The sequence below is a fragment of the Cyprinodon tularosa genome, unplaced genomic scaffold (genome assembly GCF_016077235.1).
Source record: "Cyprinodon tularosa strain WSP-4 unplaced genomic scaffold, ASM1607723v1 ctg1405, whole genome shotgun sequence".
In the NCBI taxonomy this organism is placed as follows: Eukaryota; Metazoa; Chordata; class Actinopteri; order Cyprinodontiformes; family Cyprinodontidae; genus Cyprinodon; species Cyprinodon tularosa.
Window position 1 is genome coordinate 8,784 of NW_024038227.1, and position 19,114 is coordinate 27,897.

General features: G+C 45.9%; 2 protein-coding genes across 2 annotated transcripts; both read left to right on the plus strand.

Annotated features, from left to right (window-relative positions):
- Positions 1-453: 453 nt before the first annotated feature.
- tnpo3 (transportin 3) lies at positions 454-18,941 on the plus strand. The gene is made up of 23 exons (XM_038278412.1): positions 454-713; positions 1,850-2,050; positions 3,921-3,994; positions 4,081-4,237; positions 4,323-4,466; positions 4,542-4,717; positions 4,795-4,933; positions 10,577-10,723; positions 10,800-10,907; positions 10,987-11,078; positions 11,162-11,301; positions 11,385-11,576; positions 11,680-11,771; positions 11,842-11,918; positions 11,992-12,052; positions 12,128-12,268; positions 14,159-14,275; positions 14,354-14,448; positions 14,916-15,072; positions 15,209-15,376; positions 15,459-15,571; positions 16,044-16,127; positions 18,403-18,941. The coding sequence occupies exons 1-22, from the start codon at positions 594-596 to the stop codon at positions 16,102-16,104; spliced, it is 2,772 nt and encodes a 923-aa protein (XP_038134340.1). The 5' UTR covers positions 454-593; the 3' UTR covers positions 16,105-16,127; positions 18,403-18,941.
- Positions 16,118-18,085, plus strand: LOC119778956 (loricrin-like). Its single transcript, XM_038278415.1, has 2 exons — positions 16,118-16,127; positions 16,569-18,085. The coding sequence occupies exons 1-2, from the start codon at positions 16,118-16,120 to the stop codon at positions 18,083-18,085; spliced, it is 1,527 nt and encodes a 508-aa protein (XP_038134343.1).
- Positions 18,942-19,114: the final 173 nt, after the last annotated feature.

Consider the following 19,114-nt stretch of genomic DNA (forward strand, 5'->3'; position numbering starts at 1 on the left):
TAAAACAACACAAATACTTGAAAGGTCATATAAATATTGGTACCTATTCAACCAATGTATTCAAATTTGAACCAAGAAAAAGTCTCTATTTCTTATATATATATATCTTAGGATATACTTTTGTGGTACTAAACTGCCCTGGCATGTGTAAGCTACCCTCTCCATAAAGTATGCTTAAAATGACATGTAAGAAAATTAATTAAAACTTAAGTTTCAGTTTCTCAAAGAGTTGTTTACCTGTTTTATTTCCCAGACTGAAATATTTCAACAGATAATTGAATTCTTAAAATTAAACCAGCTCAGGCTCACAAACTGCATAAAAATTTTTAAATACTACATATTAAACACACTAACTTAAATGGTTGATTAGTTTCATGTTAATGAACTCGTTTAGCCGTCCGGGCTCTTTCTTCCAGAGTGGAACCAATATTCCAGGAGTGTTTCCGGCCGGAACAGGATCCAGGTTGTCCCCGGAAGAGACCGTGTGAGATGGCGGTCGGTTTTCGGACCGTTTGGTAGTTTTCTTCTGTTTTTTTTTAGCTCCTCGCCCGAAACGAACCGTCTGCCTTACGGGAGCTTACTTCCAGGCCGCTATGGAGGGGGGCAAACCGAGCCTGACGCTGGTCTACCAGGCGGTCCAGGTCTTGTACCACGACCCGGACCCGGCCGGGAAGGAGCGAGCCTCGCTGTGGCTCGGGGAGCTTCAGAGATCGGTGAGAGCCCTGGGGAGTGGGTCCGTGTGGGGTTCCTTATGGGTTTAACGTGTCACTTTAGGGAGGGAGCCGACAGGTGAAGCGACCTGCGCCGTCCCGGAGGAGCCTCTGGTTCCGGTTAGCATTGTAGCTAAGCTAACGGAATGAATGGATCAAAACAGAAACACATCCTGTACTTTATTCACTGTATCCCACATTTAATCAAGTAAACATAAATCAAATCAACTGAACACGCAACTAATCATCAGTTTAAGTATTAAAACATGTGATTTTATTTTGGAAGAGAATGTTTATTCCTAACAGGCCCTGTTCCGCTGTCAGCATGGCTGACTGACAGCTGAACCAGACTCTGGATGAAAATCACTAGATTTACCTGGGTGAGGATTCGGATCACTTGCAGGTCATAGACCAGATCCAGATGATTGAAGGGGGTGGGGGGGAGGTGTCAGACCACTTCAACATTTCGGCCTTTTTACAGCAGCTCTAAATAAACCCTGACTATAAGTTTCAAGGAGTAAGTATTTTTTGTCCTTTAGACCCGGAACAGGAGAAAATCACTTTCTGACAGGAAAGATTTTACAGCAAACAGCTGGAGTACTCTGTAAAAAACCTTTCGGGTATGTCAACATTTAAAAAAAATAATTATTTATGTCCAAAAAATATGTTTAATTTTCTGTTAGAAGGCCACCTTATATCCTAGAAGTTATTTGGAGCCTGAGATAGTCCTGGGACATCCACTGCATTGAAAATGAATTAACTGATCGTAATCGAGGACTAGTTAATCTGCTCTGGCTTCGATGAAGGGAAGTACATTTGGTAAATTGACTGAATCCTTGAGTTTCAATAATCATGTTGATTTTAGTGGAAATCAGAACGGAACTGGGATTAAGGAAGGAAGCCTTAGGGAAACTTTTTTCCCTAGAAAAAAGTTTTTTTTTTTTTTCACTGGATCTGAATCCTTTCAGATCCAGTTGGAAGTGGTAGTTTCCTAACACCCTGGACCTATGTTGAGGTTCAGATCCTTATCTACTGCTAGAAGAAATCAGGCTTTAAGTGGAATCTTAAGACAGAAATGCAGGCTCCACCCCCTGATCTGCTTCCTTGTTTGGTGACATCTCTTCTCCTACCGTCTGCAGATGTTTGCCTGGGAGATCTCCGACCAGCTGCTGCAGCTTAAGCAAGACGTAGAATCATGTTACTTCGCCGCTCAGACCATGAAGATGAAGATCCAAACTTCCTTCTATGAGCTTCCTCCAGAGACCCACAACGCACTGCGGGACTCGCTGCTGACCCACATCCAGAACCTCAAAGACTTGTCCCCCATCATCGTCACTCAGGTAAAAGTCGCCCCCAGAAACCTTGTTTCTGATGTATCTTCTATGAGGACAAAAATTACAGGATTTGTAAAGTATGGCTTTGGTACGCTCTAATTTTCCCTGGAAACTTTGCTCAATTGTTAAAAATATCACAAAAAGCAGATCCTGGAGTTGGAAAATTTTATTTTTTTTTATGCTGAAAGCGATGCGGTGTGAAAGTAGCATTAGGCTTTCTGATTGAATGATCCTATGACACATAATATCATACCTCAACATGATCTCGTTTCCCTTATGAAATTTCCACCTTTAGTCAAGCACACATACTTCCCATAATCAGGATAAACATTCCACTTTAAAAGGCAGGAAATAGCTTTTCAGAGAGGCTAAACCCCCTTATGCTGTGCAATGACGCCGCAAAAAGCCTATAGATGTGATATACCAAGGTGTACACCCTTTGGAATATTCCTAGATAAAATCCTGCTCTATATACACTAATACATAATTAAAAATTTTTTTTAAATAGTAATTATAAAATTAACAAAATGGGTAAATCCAACCTTTTGTTAAAACATGCAGCATGAAAACAACATGTACGTATGCCAGGAAGTAACCTCTCTTGTTTACCATTTTAATTTAATTTTAATTTTTTTATATTAAACTCTTAAGGTTATGGTATTGAAATGTTGAACATGCTTTACCTAACCTCTCCTGGTTTTTAATGGTTGTTGGAATTAGAGACACTAAAATAATAACATCTGAGTATAATGGAGTGCAGTTTTTTTGCATTTGCTTTTTTGGGGGTAAAATCTAAAGGTTAGGTCTTTATGGCCTTTATGCTAAAGGAGAATTGAGGTAAAATCAAGCAGAATGATGAAATGGGGTCCCTATGTCCTCCAGCAGCCTAAGTCTATAGCAGCATAACTATAGAGATAGCTCAGGATAACCTGAGCCACTCTAACTATAAGCATTATCAAAAATGAAAGTTTTAAGTCTAGCCTTAAAAGTAGACAGGGTGTCTGCCTCACGGACTAAAACTGGTAGTTGGTTCCACAGGAGAGGAGCCTGATAACTAAAAGATCTGCCTCCCATTCTACTTTTAGAAATTCTAGGAACCACTAGTAAACCTGCAGATTGAGAGCGAAGTGCTCTGTTAGGAACATAAGGAACAATCAGATCTCTGATATAAGATGGAGCTTGGCCATTTAAGGCTTTATATGTGAGAAGGAGGATTTTAAATTCTATTCTGGATTTAACAGGAAGCCAATGAAGAGAAGCCAGGATAGGAGAGATATGATCTCGCTTTTTCCTTTTCATCAGAACTCTGGCTGCAGCATTTTGGATCAGCTGAAGGCTTTTAACTACAGTTTGTGGACTTCCTGATAGTAAAGAATTACAATAGTCCAGCCTTGAAGTAACAAATGCATGGACTAGTTTCTCAGCATCACCCCTGGACAGGAGATTTCTAATTTTTGCAATGTTCCTCAGATGAAAGAAGGAAATTCTAGAAACCTCTTTGATACGGGATTTAAATGACAGGTCCTGATAAAAAAAAAACACCAAGATTTTTTACTTTATTATCTGAAATCAGTTTAATCCCATCCAAATGAAGTGACTGACTAATCAGATTCTTTTTCAAAGACTCTGGTCCAAAGACTATAACTTCTGTTTTGTCTGCATTCAGAAGCAGAAAGTTAAGAGTCTTCCAGGTTTTTATGTCTTCAAGACATGCCTGTAATCTATGTAATGGGTTAGCTTCATCTGGATTATAGACAGATATAGCTGGGTATAATCAGCATAACAGTGGAAATTAATCCCATGCTTTTCCTTTTTTCCTTTTCCTCTTGTTGGGCCGGTAGAGCAGTTAATGTTCTGATCGTTTCTGTCGTTGCAGCTGGCTCTGGCCATCGCCGACCTCGCCCTGCAAATGGCCTCTTGGAAAGGCTGCGTTCACACGCTCATAGAGAAGTAGGAAACCCTCACTGATCATGTACTCAATGTCTCTGCTATTTAGATGCTTTTTGATCACTAAATTTGTGGCCACACCCCCTCAGATACAACGATGACATCAGTTCAATGCCGTTCCTCATCGAGATCCTGACGGTGCTGCCGGAGGAGGTTCACAGCCGCTCTTTGAGGATCGGAGCCAACCGCAGGACGGAAATCATCGAGGATTTGGCTTATTACTCCAACACAGTGGTGTCCCTGCTGGTCAGTTTGTCCCTCCGTCTGTCCAGGCTGTCTCTTTAGTCTAACCCTCGTTTATTAACATCTCTGTTTTGTCCCTCTTGCTCAGACAACATGTGTGGAGAAGACGGGAAACGATGAGAAGATGCTTATCAAGGTGTTCCGCTGTCTGGGCAGTTGGTTCAACCTCGGAGTCCTGGACAGCAACTTCATGGCCAGCAATCAGCTGCTCATGGTTCTCTTCCAAATCCTGGTGAGCTCCTTTCCTGGTCAGACAGTAGTCTGGATCCGGTAGTCCGAGTCTGATTGGCTCTGTTCTCTCTTTCAGCAAAGGGATGAAACGTCTACAAACCTGCACGAAGCAGCGTCCGACTGCGTCTGCTCGGCCCTCTACGCCATAGAAAACGTCGACACAAACATGCCTCTGGCTCTGCAGCTCTTCCAGGGCGTCCTGACGTTGGAAACGGCCTATCACATGGCCGTGGCCCGAGAGGACCTGGACAAGTAAGGAGCAGTTCCCGGGTTCTGAAAGCAGGTTCTCTGCTGCCTCAGTCACAATAAAAGCCGGTTTCTGTCTCCAGGGTGCTGAACTACTGCAGGATCTTCACCGAGCTCTGTGAGACGTTCTTAGAAACCACTGTCAGAACTCCGGGTCAGGGGATGGGAGACCTGAGGACGCTAGAGCTGCTGCTGATCTGTGCAGGACACCCGCAGTACGAGGTACGGAAATAACCCCCCTGGCTTGGTCAGTGGTTCTGATTCAGAACAGGAAACACAGGGATTAAAGTGTTCCGGACTTAATTCCAGCGATTGCCTGTGGGTAAAAAAAAAAATCACTTGAAAATAAATTGGCGGTAAATAGATAAAATAAAAGACAATCAAAATCCCCCTTGTGTTAGTCAGCCAATTGTAGCAAAGCAGCGCTCCAAACTAACGGTATTAGCCAATCAGAAGAACAAGGGGGCGGGTCTTAGGAAAGTCTGTTCCTCCTCCTCTTGTTTCTTGCTCAGGTTGCCAGACAGATTGTGGTTCAGTGCTGAAGTTTTACGGCTCCATTCAGCGGAGAGACGTGTAAACAGTCAAAACATAAATAAATGAAACTTTGTGTTTGGAGAGAAGGCAGAGTTTCCACGGGTCATTAGATTATCATTTTTTAAATTAAGGCCTTAATTGGCATTAAAATTCATTACATTTGTAGCGAATCAAAGTCTGAGCTGCAAACTGGGAAGACTTTCAGCATAAACCTGACGTACATTCAGTAAAACAAACTCATCCAAGCACAGAGAGGAATTAAACCCAAAATGGCTTTGTGAATAAAATCAGGTGGAAATCCATCAAACGTGAATCCAGATGACACTGATCAGTAAGGGCCCAGTGTCTAAAACGTAATCCTCTCTGATACACAGAATCCAACAGATGCTTCCATAGAAATATTATTGCCATAGTCCAAAATGAGTAGAAAAGTTGTAGTGATGAGACGCCTCCATATGGAGGACCAGCTCTGCCATATTACCGTAAATAAATGCTCATGAAATAAATAAGCATACAATTAATTGCCCCCAAAAATGCAGTAAACAATAAATTAAGGTAGAAACTAGTGTTGTGCCGATACCTGGCTGTGCAGTATTGGCCGATACTGATACCATCTGTTTGATATTGATGTGTGTGTATATATGAAGAACTGCATACTACTTGGATGTAAAATAATTGCCATCATGGCTTTGTCAAGCTGCTGCCTGCCTTTGTGAAGCAGGAAAAAGACTAATACAAAGTGAATCCAGTAGAACACAGGTATCAAACTGGTTCCAGAAAGGGCCGTGTGGCTGCAGGTTTTCTTTCCAACCAAACAATAACACTACAGACTCCATTCATATCATCAAGTCGTCATGTTCAGATTGGACTCCCTTGATAAGATGACTGGAGTCTGGTGTGCTATTGCTTGGTTGGAAAGAAAACCTGCAGCCAAATGGCCCTTTCTGGAACCAGTTTGACACCCCTGCAGTAGAACTTTTTATTGCCTACCTGGAGTGGGTGACAATAGTTGAATAAACTTTTGGCTCTAAAAATGGTATCAGTGCCCTATTTGTTGGTACTCGCCAATAGATACCGCCGATACCATCATTTTAGTGCTGGATCGGGGCCCCAGCTGATACTGGTACTGGTATCGGTGCAACACTAGTCGAAATTAAGTTCTGCAATGCGACATAATTGTGTATATATATATATATATATCTAAATTAGCTTCTTTATTTATTCACCTTTGTAATAATTACCTTATTTATTTATGCGCATGTTATAATATTTTCTCTGTTTTCTTCTTCCTTTGTATTTTTTTACCCTATTTATTTCTACCTGTCAGTTTTACATTTCTGTCTGCCTTTCTGCCTCATTAAGCAAATGAGGAGGGGGGGTGTCTTAGAGGGTCAACTTCTGCCCATTGGTTGATTTGCATTTTACTGCATTTTGAAAAGTTGAGAGGGCCGCGGCAACCAGCGGAGCTCCGAGGGTTACGGCAGCCTTGCCTAGTCCGTCTGCAGTAGCCCTCTCTCTGCATGAACCATGTGTGAAGGACCGCTGGCCATGATGGCGATTTATAATTTTTTTTATTTGACAAAATGTTAATTTGATTTGTGTTTTTCTGACTGTTCATTATTATTCCCCCACTAAATTAAAAAGGTAAGAATTTATTATTATCTTGAGACTATTAATAACAGGAGGAGAAAGGCAGCATCAGACGAGCCGAGCGTGTGGTGATGTCATCAGTACGCTTCTGTTCCAATTGACCCAGATTCATGCTGCGTGCTTCCGTTCTCCCAGAGTCCAGACTTTCCTGGGTTCTTCTCTAGAACGAGGACACGAGTCCGTACTCCCGTTCTTATGAGTTGATAAACGACCAAAGACTTTAGACTCTCCTCTCCTCCTGTAGATTGGACTGATGCAGTAAAATGCTAACCAACCAATGGGCAGAAGTTCACCCTCTAAGACACACCCCCTCCTTCCTCATTTCCATAAATGCAGACAGAAATGTAAAAACGACTGGCAGAAATAAATTGAATTGAAGAAATAAAGAGGGTAAAAATAAATACAAAGAAAGCATAAAACAGACAAAAATGTTATAACAGGCACATAAATAAATACTTAAAAAATTAAGTAATAAAATTGAAGATTATAGCGGATAATAAATAAATAGGGTAATTATTACAAAGGAGAAAAAATAAAGAAGCTAATTAAAAGAGATTCATACATTTGTCTCACTGTATAATTTAATTTCTACGTACATTTATTTGTTTCTTGTATTTTTGGGGGCGTTTAACTGTATGCTTATTTATTGCGCATTTATTTATTTCAGTATTTTTAAATATGGCAGAGCTGGTCCTCCATACCTCCAAGCTTCAACAGGCAAATAGAGTTGATGAGCAAATAAAGTTGTTTTTAAGCATTGAACCACTGCAGCAAAATGTTTGGCAAATGGATTCATTTTTTCGAAGCTTCATTTAGAGTAAGCCCTCTTGGAAAAGTGTGGAACTGCAGGATTGTCAGGGATAGAGGGACAATCATTCATCCATATGTGATGTACAATCCTGCTGAGTCAGCGATTCCTCAGTGCAAGTAGTTGCTTATTTGTCTGGTGTAGATTACAGAGGTTGAAGTCCCCTTTGGTGCAAAATAAACGTAGCATTTAACACTCATTTAGAAAATATGCTGTTGCACATACAGCGTATCATGGTGTATTTGCGCATTAAGGTAGATGACTTTTATGTTACTGAGGAGAGTTTGGGGTTTACATACATTGGATTCAGGAGGAAAATCAGTTGCTGATTTGGACAGGGATTCTGGGATTCTGTGCTACGTTTTTGAAGCATGTATTGAAGCTTTAGACTATCATCACTACAAATATGATTGAATTCTGTAATTAAAAACAATCTTCAGTTTGTTGAATGTGGAACAAAATGCAGAGAATCATCAGCAATTAAGGCTTAAACGTTAGGGCTGTAACAGTGCTGAAGTATTGATACTATTCCGCCTCAGGAAGATGTTGGCTCATTTGCTCCGCCCCTCAAAGTTGCTCCAGGACGCTCCGCTCAAAATCCGCTCCGCGCTCAGCTTAATTTTCCTGCTGTCATTCCACGCTCACTCAAAGTTTCAGGAGAAGGCATTTTCTGATATTTTTCCTTCATGTAATTATGCCAAGCTTCTGTGACACACGGCGTTTGATTTAATGATCAAACCGATAGATGTATATTGTCTTATTTAACTGGCTGCTAAATTATCCCACTGTTTCTTAGCTGTGAACGTAACATCTCGCTTCATTCATGTTGCCCCGCGTTTCCAATTTAATTAATTTATTTTACTAGTCTACATTAAAAAGGTCTCTTCCCATCTCATTGGTAATGAGATAATGGTGTATAATGCATATATGCGATTCATTTTCAAAAACAGGCTTTTCCCACAACGATCACTTTATGTAAACCCACTCTGTATTGTTAAAGCTACAGTGTGTAATAATTACAGGGATATACAGTCAGAAATGTAATATATTATACATAACTATGTTATTTATCATCATCTACGAGCTCAGCCTCTTAACCTTAATATTTGAGTTGCCTTAGAATTCGTTATTTATAATTACATAGGAGCGGGTCTCGCAGCCATGGAGGCAGACATCTTTGCGCTACGGCAGCGCAGAGCCAACAAACTAGCGATTGCGAGATCGCCCATTACGCTCGAAAGTAACTACTGCAAGTTGAGAGAGATAAACTGAGACGGTACTGAACAATAGATGGCAGTATAATGCCTGAGAATACTATCTGTAAAATTATCTATGTAAACAAATCTCATCACTTGAGAAGGTAGGTGATGCGGACGTCGTGGAAGACATTTTGTCCCGTAACGCTCGCCGTACTGTTGGGGGGGAGAAGCGGTGGGGGGAGATGTTCATTTTGCTGCGGTCTGCAGTCTGGACGTTAGATGTCGCTAAAAATTACACACTGTAGCTTTAAGTATAGTTAGTGAATGGTTTTAGGATATTTTATCCCACTTTTTAATCACACAATATGCAATCCTCGTCTCGCCTGTGGTAAAGTTGAAACATAGACAATAACTGGCATATTTTTTAAAGTCATCAAGAAATCATATTTAAATGTGAAATCATTCTGGCTTAAACATGTATATAAATGTACTCTTTATCAGATGATATTGTCCCAAAAGTTAGAAAATTTCTATAAAAAAAAAATCCTGTCTTAAAATCTGTCTTTTTTTTCTCGTTGTCTTTTTTTTCATTATCTTATGCCGGCCAGTTAGTTATACGTCAGCCTGAACACCTAAATTCGTCCAATTATATATCAACGGTCATCCGTCAATCAAATTTTTTCACTCATAGCATCTTGATTCATATGTCGCAGCTAATATACGCAACGATTGAAATCAGAATCCTTTCCCATTGAGTTCCGTCCCAGTGTTCACGGGGATGGACGTCTGTGTCTTCAGCAGGCGTAGAGCTAACAGAACTGGCAGCGTTGCGAGGCAAGGGCTCAAACATGTACGGCTGGAAGCCTTCTACACCAAACCAAGCTTCTGCCGCCCTGGCGTCCTCTTCCACAACATCTTCATCCCCACTTTCCTCCTCTAAATAAAAAATGTATGACGGAGGAGACTCATCCATGACCTCCGACACTAAACTCTCCTCCTCTTGCATGTTTCCTCTGTCCATAGCGTTCCTTGACAGTGTCGTTTCTAAGTCACCAATTTAGTGCTACTTGGTCCCAATGGAATTTCCCATTGGGAACCTACTAGCACTAAGTTGCTAACTGGTTAGCAAGATGCTTCTGATAAACTGGTCTCAACCAAAGAGCTTGCAAACCTTCCGCCACAACAACCCCACCCTCTCGATAAACATCCAATCAGATTCCCTTTATTCACTCGCGTAAAGTCGTGCACCACTCGGGAGAATTTGGAACTGTAGCGGTTGAAATATCCGCTTCCCTACGACTTTAAAAACTGTCGGTCTGCAATGAGACACCAGGGGAACATGACTGTGAATCTGTGAGGCTGGCTGTGGGCAGGAGTCGTCCTTCCTGTGGGACGCTGCCGGGCCACGCTCAGAGAGGACAGGAAGCTGAAACTGCATCTGGGTTTTAGTTCTCTTCAAACAGGAGGCGGCTGCAGAACTTCTTAAGCTGCAGCTGAAGGAGGAGCGATGCCCTCTGAGCAGGTTATGAGGTCCAGAACTTTCTTATCCTGGCTGTCAGTCACGGCGATGTGGGAATCATGATCTCTAGGGTCCGATATAACTTCCTCAGTGATCCACACGCTGCTCTGCCTGAAGCCCGCTTGGTCTCGGTTCTGATTCTGGTGTCTTTGCAGGTTGTTGAAATTTCTTTCAACTTCTGGTACCGTCTGGGAGAACATCTCTACAAAATAAACGATGTAAATCTTCACAACATCTTCCGACCCTACATCCAGAGACTCCTGCACTGTTTGGCGCGGCACTGCCAGCTCGATCCGGACCACGTAAGGCAACAGAACCCTCTCTAGCTGACCCGCTTCTATTCCTGCTCTTCAGTCTAAAGTTGCTCCCAATCCACAGGAGGGAATTCCAGAGGAAACGGATGATTTTGGGGAATTCAGGATGAGGGTTTCGGACCTCGTTAAGGATGTTATTTTCCTGGTGGGATCCATGGAATGCTTTTCTCAGGTAGCTCCAGAACCTCAGCAAAGTTCTGCTCAGCACTGTGCTGCAGCCCAGGTAATGTTCTGTGTGTCTCCTCTATCAGTTGTATTCTACACTAAAAGATGGCAGTCCTCCGTGGGAGGTGACGGAAGCCGTCCTCTTCATCATGGCTTCCATCGCGAAGAGCGTTGACCCGTGAGTTTCTCTCCATGCCAGTGGCGTAGAACTAGTTTCAGGTGAGAAGTTCTGAGCTGATCCGATAACTGTTTTTTTTCCAGAGAGAACAACCCGACGGTGTCCGAGGTTCTGCAGCAGGTGGTCCTGCTTCCGGAGAACGTCCACATAGCTGTGCGCTACACCAGCATCGAGCTGGTTGGAGAGATGAGCGAGGTGGTGGACCGGAACCCCAGATTCCTGGGTAGGGCGGTCCTCCCGGTCGATGTGTGGAAACCCGGCGGACCTCCCCCTGAAGCTAATCCCACTGTCTTCCTCCCGCTGCAGACCCGGTGCTGAACTACCTGATGAAGGGGCTCAGAGAGAAGCCTCTGGCATCAGCGGCGGCCAAGGCCATCCACAACATCTGCTCCGTGTGCCGGGATCACATGGCTCAGCACTTCCAGGGTCTGCTGGAGATCGCTCGCTCTCTGGACTCCTTCGCACTGTCCACCGAGGCTGCGGTCGGACTCCTCAAAGGTAGGGGGCGTCTGCCATCTGCGCTGCGGAGGCTTTGGTTGGTTGTTCAGGTCTGAAGCATCTCTGTCCTTCCTTCTGATTGGCCGCTGGGTCCCCTCTGCAGGTACGGCGCTGGTCCTGGCCCGGCTGCCTCTGGAGAAGATAGCAGAATGTCTCAGCGACCTGTGTGCTGTTCAGGTTCTGGCACTGAAGAAGGTGAGCGTGTGTTTAGGTCTCTGTGGGTGGGAGCTGTGGGAACCGTTCTGACCGAACTCTGTCCTTCCAGCTTCTGGCGGAACAATCTACGAACGGGAAGTCTGCGGATCCCACGGTGTGGCTGGACAGGCTGGCCGTCATCTTCAGGTGAGTTTAGCTGCTGGGAAGTTTTACCACTGCGGCTGCAGACAGTGAACGCATTGTGCTGCTCCCTCCTCAGACACACCAACCCCATCGTGGAGAACGGACAGACCCATCCGTGTCAGAAAGTCATCCAGGAGGTAAATCCCCTGAACTCACCTGAGCTTTCCAGGAAAAGCAGCTTTAAATCTTAACGACTGGCCCCGCCTCTGCAGATCTGGCCGGTTTTGTCGGAGACGCTTAACGCTCACCAGGCGGACAACCGGATCGTGGAGCGCTGCTGCCGCTGCCTCCGCTTCGCCGTGCGCTGCGTCGGGAAAGGCTCCGCCTCCCTGCTGCAGCCGCTTGTCACTCAGGTAATGTCCGCCTCCGGTATCTTGAGCCGTTGCTCAATCTGTGTACTTGTGCGTTCTCGTGTACTCATGAAACGCCATCAGCCTCAGCCCTAGTACTGTTGCAATTTACAAGAACAGCAGAGAAAGGACAGTCTCTGGATGTTTTTCTTGCCCCTCCCCTTTTACCCAGCATGCATCAGAGCAGACTTGTCTGTTCTTGAGATTGACAGCTGTCCCAGCATGCACTGCAGCAGCAGCTTTCGATGGAGCGCTCACAGAGCGCAGAGTATAAAGTAAAAGGTTTTTTTTACTCTTTTCTGTTGCTGTTGTTCAATAAAAGTACGTTTTAAGGTCATTTGAGGCGAGAATATTATACTTTAAAGCATCACTAAATGGCCTATTTATTGATTTAGTGCGTAATTTAAAAAAAACATTTCCGAAGTTGAGAGGTACGTGGGAACCAGCGGACCTCCGAGGCTAACGGCAGCCAGGGCTAACGTTAGCCGGTCTGCAGAAGCCCTCTCTCTGCATACACGTGTTTTTTTTGTTTTATTTGGCTAAATGTTCATTTGATTTGTGTTTATCTGACTGTTAACTATTTTCCCCCCACTAAATGGAAAAAGTAATAATTTATTATTATCTAGAGACTATTAACCCATTTAGGCCTAAAACGCCTGGAAAAAACACCTTAAAAACCTATGGCCGATTTTAAAAAATACCCCTAAAACCTGAAGTTTTTCTGTAAATTCAGCAACTGTGTCAACGCCTAGTAAATTATTGATATCTCAGCTTCTGTAGCAGATAGAACTCAAAATATATTTTATCTTTGAAATTCTTCCAAAAAAAAAAAAAAGTGAAAAGCAGTAATCAAAAAAAAAAAAAAAAAATTCAACCTTTTATTTTTTCCATATGTGATCATGTCTTCATTGAGAATGTGCAATATAAAACGTTTTTAAAATAAAGAACAAACATTACATAAATAACTATCTGATGATTACTTATTAACAGTATTATTATGCATAATAATGCATATGTCTGTGTTATAAATTGCATACACTTACCTCCAGATGGCCACAAATCTGTCCCGGGACATATTTTGGGGGAACTGCGTCCGGAAGAGAGGTTTACTCTGTCGCCAATAATCTCTTCGTACTGGCAACACAAGAAGTCCCATGCCCATACACAGCCCAATAAATGTCTTCATCTCCGTCACAGTCACGGGTGACCACTTTGCCATCTTTGCTCTTGTTGGAGTTTGGTTTGTTTGGTCACTGTACCTATTCGTCTCGGTAACAAGATGCATCCAAAGTTCTTCATTAAAAATATGCTCAAATGCCTGCAGCGGTGTGGCGTCTGCAGGCAAATCAACTTTCACTCCAGGTGTGCGGTTGAAAACACTCCGTGCATTGCGGTGGTAGTTCGATTGGTTCAGCGCGTTCAAAGTCATCATTTTCATCTATACCGTCATCAAAGCCGACACACTCCTCAAAATCACTGCCTTCCGACAACTCTTCTCTGTCAAACTCCTCCATGTTTGCTTGAAAAGAACTTCTTTCTTCTTGCTTGACTTATATGCTCTCCCGGCGTCAATGGTAGAATTACGCAACAGCGCCCCCGGCTTGAATGGTAGAAATGCGGTAATGCTTTCCCGGCCTAAATGGGTTATTAACAGGGGGTAAAATGCAGCTCAATACGAGCCGAGCATGTGGTGATGTCATCAGTACTTCTGTTCCAATGGACCCATATTTATGCTGCGTGCTCCCGTTCCTCCAGAGTTCACACTTCCCTGTGTTTTTCTTGAGAACATACTTGATGAGAACAAAAGTCGCATGCTTGTGATCTGGGAAATGGCTTTGATCTGGCGACAGCCGTTACCAGGGAAACACTGACTTTTTTTTTTGTCTCCATCAGATGGTGAGCGTGTACCAGGTGTATCCCCACTCCTGCTTCCTGTACCTGGGCAGCATCCTGGTGGACGAGTACGGCATGGAGGAGGGCTGCAGGCAGGGGCTGCTGGACATGCTGCAGGTAAACGCCCACCTGTCCACACCTGAGACCACGCCCAGCAGACCCCATCAGCTCACCTAGCTACTCTTTATCCCGCAGGCTCTCTGCATGCCCACCTTCCAACTGCTGGAGCAGCCCAACAGCCTGAGGAACCACCCCGACACCGTGGACGACCTGTTCAGACTAGCCACCAGGTGAGCAGAGCTTCCTGCTGGACAGCAGGTCCCGTATGGAGAGCATTTTACTCCATTATTGTTGCAAAGAATGCTTTTCATGAATGGAAATTTAGATAAAAAATAAGTATAAAAAAAAAGCTAAATCTACAACTGAAACTTTGAAAAAGTTCTTAATAAAAACAGCTTTTGAGAGTAACTTTGCTGTTTTCTCAGATTTATTTTATTTTTGCACATTTCTGTTTCAGGTTGTACTTGAAATAAAGATGATCTGGTCGCAAAAAATGCAATTTGTGAAACAATCTGAAAAAGAGGAATTTGGGAAAACATAAAATAAAATTGATTAAAAAAAGAAAAATAATAATAAATGGATTTCACTCCCAGGTTGCATTCTTGCATTTACAAATCATGTTCTTTAAAAACAACTGTGGAGCAAAATTCCCTCCATATTTCTGCCTCAAATATTCTTCTGGTGTCTTTGCGTCCAGATTTGTCCAGAGGAGTCCCGTCACGCTGCTAGGCAGCACCATCATCGTCCACATCATCCAGTGCGCCATCGCCGCCGCGTCCCTCGACCACCGGGACGCCAACTGCAGCGTGATGAAGTTCATCCGAGACCTGGTCCACACCGGAGTCGGCAACGATGTGAGTCCCCCCCGCCGGTTCATTTTGACATGCAACATAGATGTTGGTGATGGACTGGAACCGGTTTAATCTGGTTCAAAGGCAGACTCTAGGTGTTTTGATTTAACCCCGTGTGTGTATGGGGGGGTGTGTGCAGCACGAGGAGGACTTTGAGTTGAGGAAGCGTCTGATTGGTCAGGCCATGGAGCAGAACGGCCAGCAGCTCATTAACCAGCTGCTACACTCCTGCTGTTTCTGCCTGCCGCCGTACACGCTGCCGGATGTGGCCGAGGTTCTGTGGGAGATCATGCTGTTCGACCGACCCGTGAGTCCCCCCGCAGGCCGAGTCAGGGTCCGCTCCGTCGGTTCTGGAGCCAGCCCTTCATCTCTGCTCCTTTCCGTTGCAGATGTTCTGCCGCTGGCTGGAAAATGCTCTGAAAGGCTTACCGAAGGAGACGGCGGGAGGAGCCGTGACCGTCACCCACAAACAGCTGACGGACTTCCACAAACAGGTGACCAGGTGAGTTCTAAGAGCGCGGCACAGAACCCACACATCTCTGAGATCAGACAGCCTCAGGTCCTCATCGGTCACACACCAACAGCTGCTGCCACTTCCTGTCGCTTCTGTGGTTGCCATGTCGACACAGTGAGCTGCTGAAGCCATTAGTGAACAATTCACTATTGGTTCAAAATGAGTGCTGGACCGGTTGGATCTCCCAGCTTAGAAGAGATCCTGCTGGTTCTGATCCAAACAGAGGAGCTCAGCAGTGACTAATCAATGAGGCGTTCAGGGACTGTCAAAGCCTGAAGCTTCACTTTTCTAGTTGAGACTCGTCTTTCCGAAGGTGGGCGGCTGAAAGACTGAAGCTCAGAGGCGGCGAGTCCAGACCCGTCCTGGTAGCAGAGCTGCAGCAGGAAACACCTGACTCATTCACTTGATAAAACCCACTCATCCTGCAGGAACCTGAAGGGCCGCTCTGCTTCTCTTTCAGTGCCGAGGAGTGCAAACAGGTGTGCTGGGCCATCCGAGAGTTCACCAGACTGTACCGATAGCTGCGACCTTCTCATGACACCAGGTAACCTTCCACACCGGAAACTTGTCTAAGCTGCAGCTTTAAGCCTTGGCTTAGAAAACTGGAACCCAGGTTTACTTTCTACAGACTGTTAGAAGCGGAGACCCTTTCTACAGACCATTAGGCGGCGTTGGTAACCCTTTCTAGATGGCATTGAGAGGAGGCAGTAGCCCTTTCTGTAGATCGTTAGGAAGCGGAAACCCCTTTATACAAGCCTTTAGGCGGCAGCGGTAACCCTGTCTACAGGTCTTTAGGTGGCGGTGGTAACCCTTTCTACAGGCCGTTGGGAGGAGGCGGTAGCCGTTTTTACAGGCCGTTGGGAGGAGGCGGTAGCCCTTTCTACAGGCCTTTAGGCGGCGGCAGTATCCCTTTCTAGAGACAGTTAGGCGATGCAGGTAAACCTTTCTACATGCCGTTGAGAGGAGACTTCCTACGGGCCTTTAGGCGGCGGCGCTAACCCTTCCTACGGGTCTTTAGGCGGCGGCGCTAACCCTTCCTACGGGCCTTTAGGCAGCGGAGGTAACCCTTCCTACGGGCCTTTAGGCGGCGGCGCTAACCCTTCCTACGGGCCTTTAGGCGGCGGAGGTAACCCTTCCTACCGGCCTTTAGGCGGCGGCGCTAACCCTTCCTACGGGCCTTTAGGCGGCGGAGGCAACCCTTCCTACCGGCCTTTAGGCGGCGGCGCTAACCCTTCCTACGGGCCTTTAGGCGGCGGAGGCAACCCTTCCTACGGGCCTTTAGGCAGCGGAGGCAACCCTTCCTACCGGCCTTTAGGCGGCGGCGCTAACCCTTCCTACGGGCCTTTAGGCGGCGGAGGCAACCCTTCCTACGGGCCTTTAGGCAGCGGAGGCAACCCTTCCTACAGTCCTTTAGGCGGCGGCGCTAACCCTTCCTACGAGCCTTTAGGCGGCGGCGCTAACCCTTCCTACAGTCCTTTAGGCAGCGGAGGTAACCCTTCCTACAGTCCTTTAGGCAGCGGAGGTAACCCTTCCTACGGGTCTTTAGGCAGCGGAGGTAACCCTTCCTACGAGCCTTTAGGCGGCGGCGCTAACCCTTCCTACAGGCCTTTAGGCAGCGGAGGTAACCCTTCCTACAGTCCTTTAGGCAGCGGAGGTAACCCTTCCTACGGGCCTTTAGGCAGCGGAGGTAACCCTTCCTACGAGCCTTTAGGCAGCGGAGGTAACCCTTCCTACGGGCCTTTAGGCAGCGGAGGTAACCCTTCCTACGGGCCTTTAGGCGGCGGCGCTAACCCTTCCTACGGGCCTTTAGGCAGCGGAGGTAACCCTTCCTACGGGCCTTTAGGCAGCGGAGGTAACCCTTCCTACGGGCCTTTAGGCGGCGGCGCTAACCCTTCCTACGGGCCTTTAGGCAGCGGCGCTAACCCTTCCTACGGGCCTTTAGGCGGCGGAGGTAACCCTTCCTACGGGCCTTTAGGCAGCGGAGGTAACCCTTCCTACAGGCCTTTAGGCGGCGGCGCTAACCCTTCCTACGGGTCTTTAGGCAGCGGAGGTAACCCTTCCTACGGGCCTTTAGGCGGCGGAGGTAACCCTTCCTACGGGCCTTTAGGCGGCGGAGGTAACCCTTCCTACGGGCCTTTAGGCAGCGGAGGTAACCCTTCCTACGGGCCTTTAGGCGGCGGCGGTAACCCTTCCTACGGGCCTTTAGGCGGCGGCGGTAACCCTTCCTACGGGCCTTTAGGCGGCGGCGGTAACCCTTCCTACGGGCCTTTAGGCGGCGGCGGTAACCCTTCCTACGGGCCTTTAGGCGGCGGCGGTAACCCTTCCTACGGGCCTTTAGGCGGCGGAGGTAACCCTTCCTACGGGCCTTTAGGCGGCGGCGGTAACCCTTCCTACGGGCCTTTAGGCGGCGGCGGTAACCCTTTCTACGGCCCTTTAGGCGGCGGCGGTAACCCTTCCTACGGGCCTTTAGGCAGCGGAGGTAACCCTTTCTACAGCCCTTAAGGTGGCAGCAGTTACCCTTTCTACAGGCCATTGGGAGGAGGCAGTAACCCTTTCTTCCCTTTAGTTTTCACTGGTCTGATACAGACCTCAGTAGGATCATAAAGGTTTATTCCCAGTGATCTGGTATTTCATCCCTTTATGTTGGAGGAATTAATTTTGAAGGCAGGAATCCAGCTTTTCTGTTCTCAGTAGTTCAGAGGTTTAAAGCAGAGAAATCCAGCTGTGTTGCTGGATGGAAGTTGAATGGCTTGTAGCACAGGTAGAAATGGGCAGCTGCTCACCTGGACTAAATCTTTATTTATTTTTTTTCTCTTCAGGTTAAATCTTTAGTTGACCAACATTCAGAGGTGACGGCAAAAAGCTGCGACTGCAGACCATGAGGAAGACGGAGAGACTTTGAATGTGAAACAGGACTCTGTAACCTGACGGAGTACGGACTGATGAGACAGACGGAGCCCACCCCCAGCTCACCTGAGCCAGCCTCACCCACAGCAGGCGGTTCTGGGTGGGCGGGGTCAGGTCTCGAGGAAGGGTGCCCATCGGTTCCTGCTGGATCCTCAGTGGCGATTAATCAGGACGTGCCTGCTAAACTGTTTTTAAGAGATTTATTTTTGGGACTTTGGTCAAGATGTTTTTGTCTGTGCCAAAAAACAGAGCCAAAAAAATTCCCATGATGCTGTGGGCTGAGTGGCGTAACGCTGGAGGATTTGGCGTCACCTTTGACCTTTTATCTTTTGGTTTATTTTAGTTTTTTTCCATATATGGAAATGGAGAGGACTGTGGGTAATGAGGCAGACTGGCACCATGACATCAGTGGTGATGTAGCCTTGCTGATAATAAAAACAGCTGAAATGAAGCCGTGTTTCCATTTTTTTTCCTAAAGCGAAACGTAAACTTGGTCCAGTTTAACCGTCGGGGAGACTGCAGGCGTACCTGAGCCCAGGTGCCTCAGTAACCCGACACCATAACAGGAAAGATGATGTCATTAGCTCTACACCTGCTGGGAGTTCTGGTTAAACTGGTTTCTGT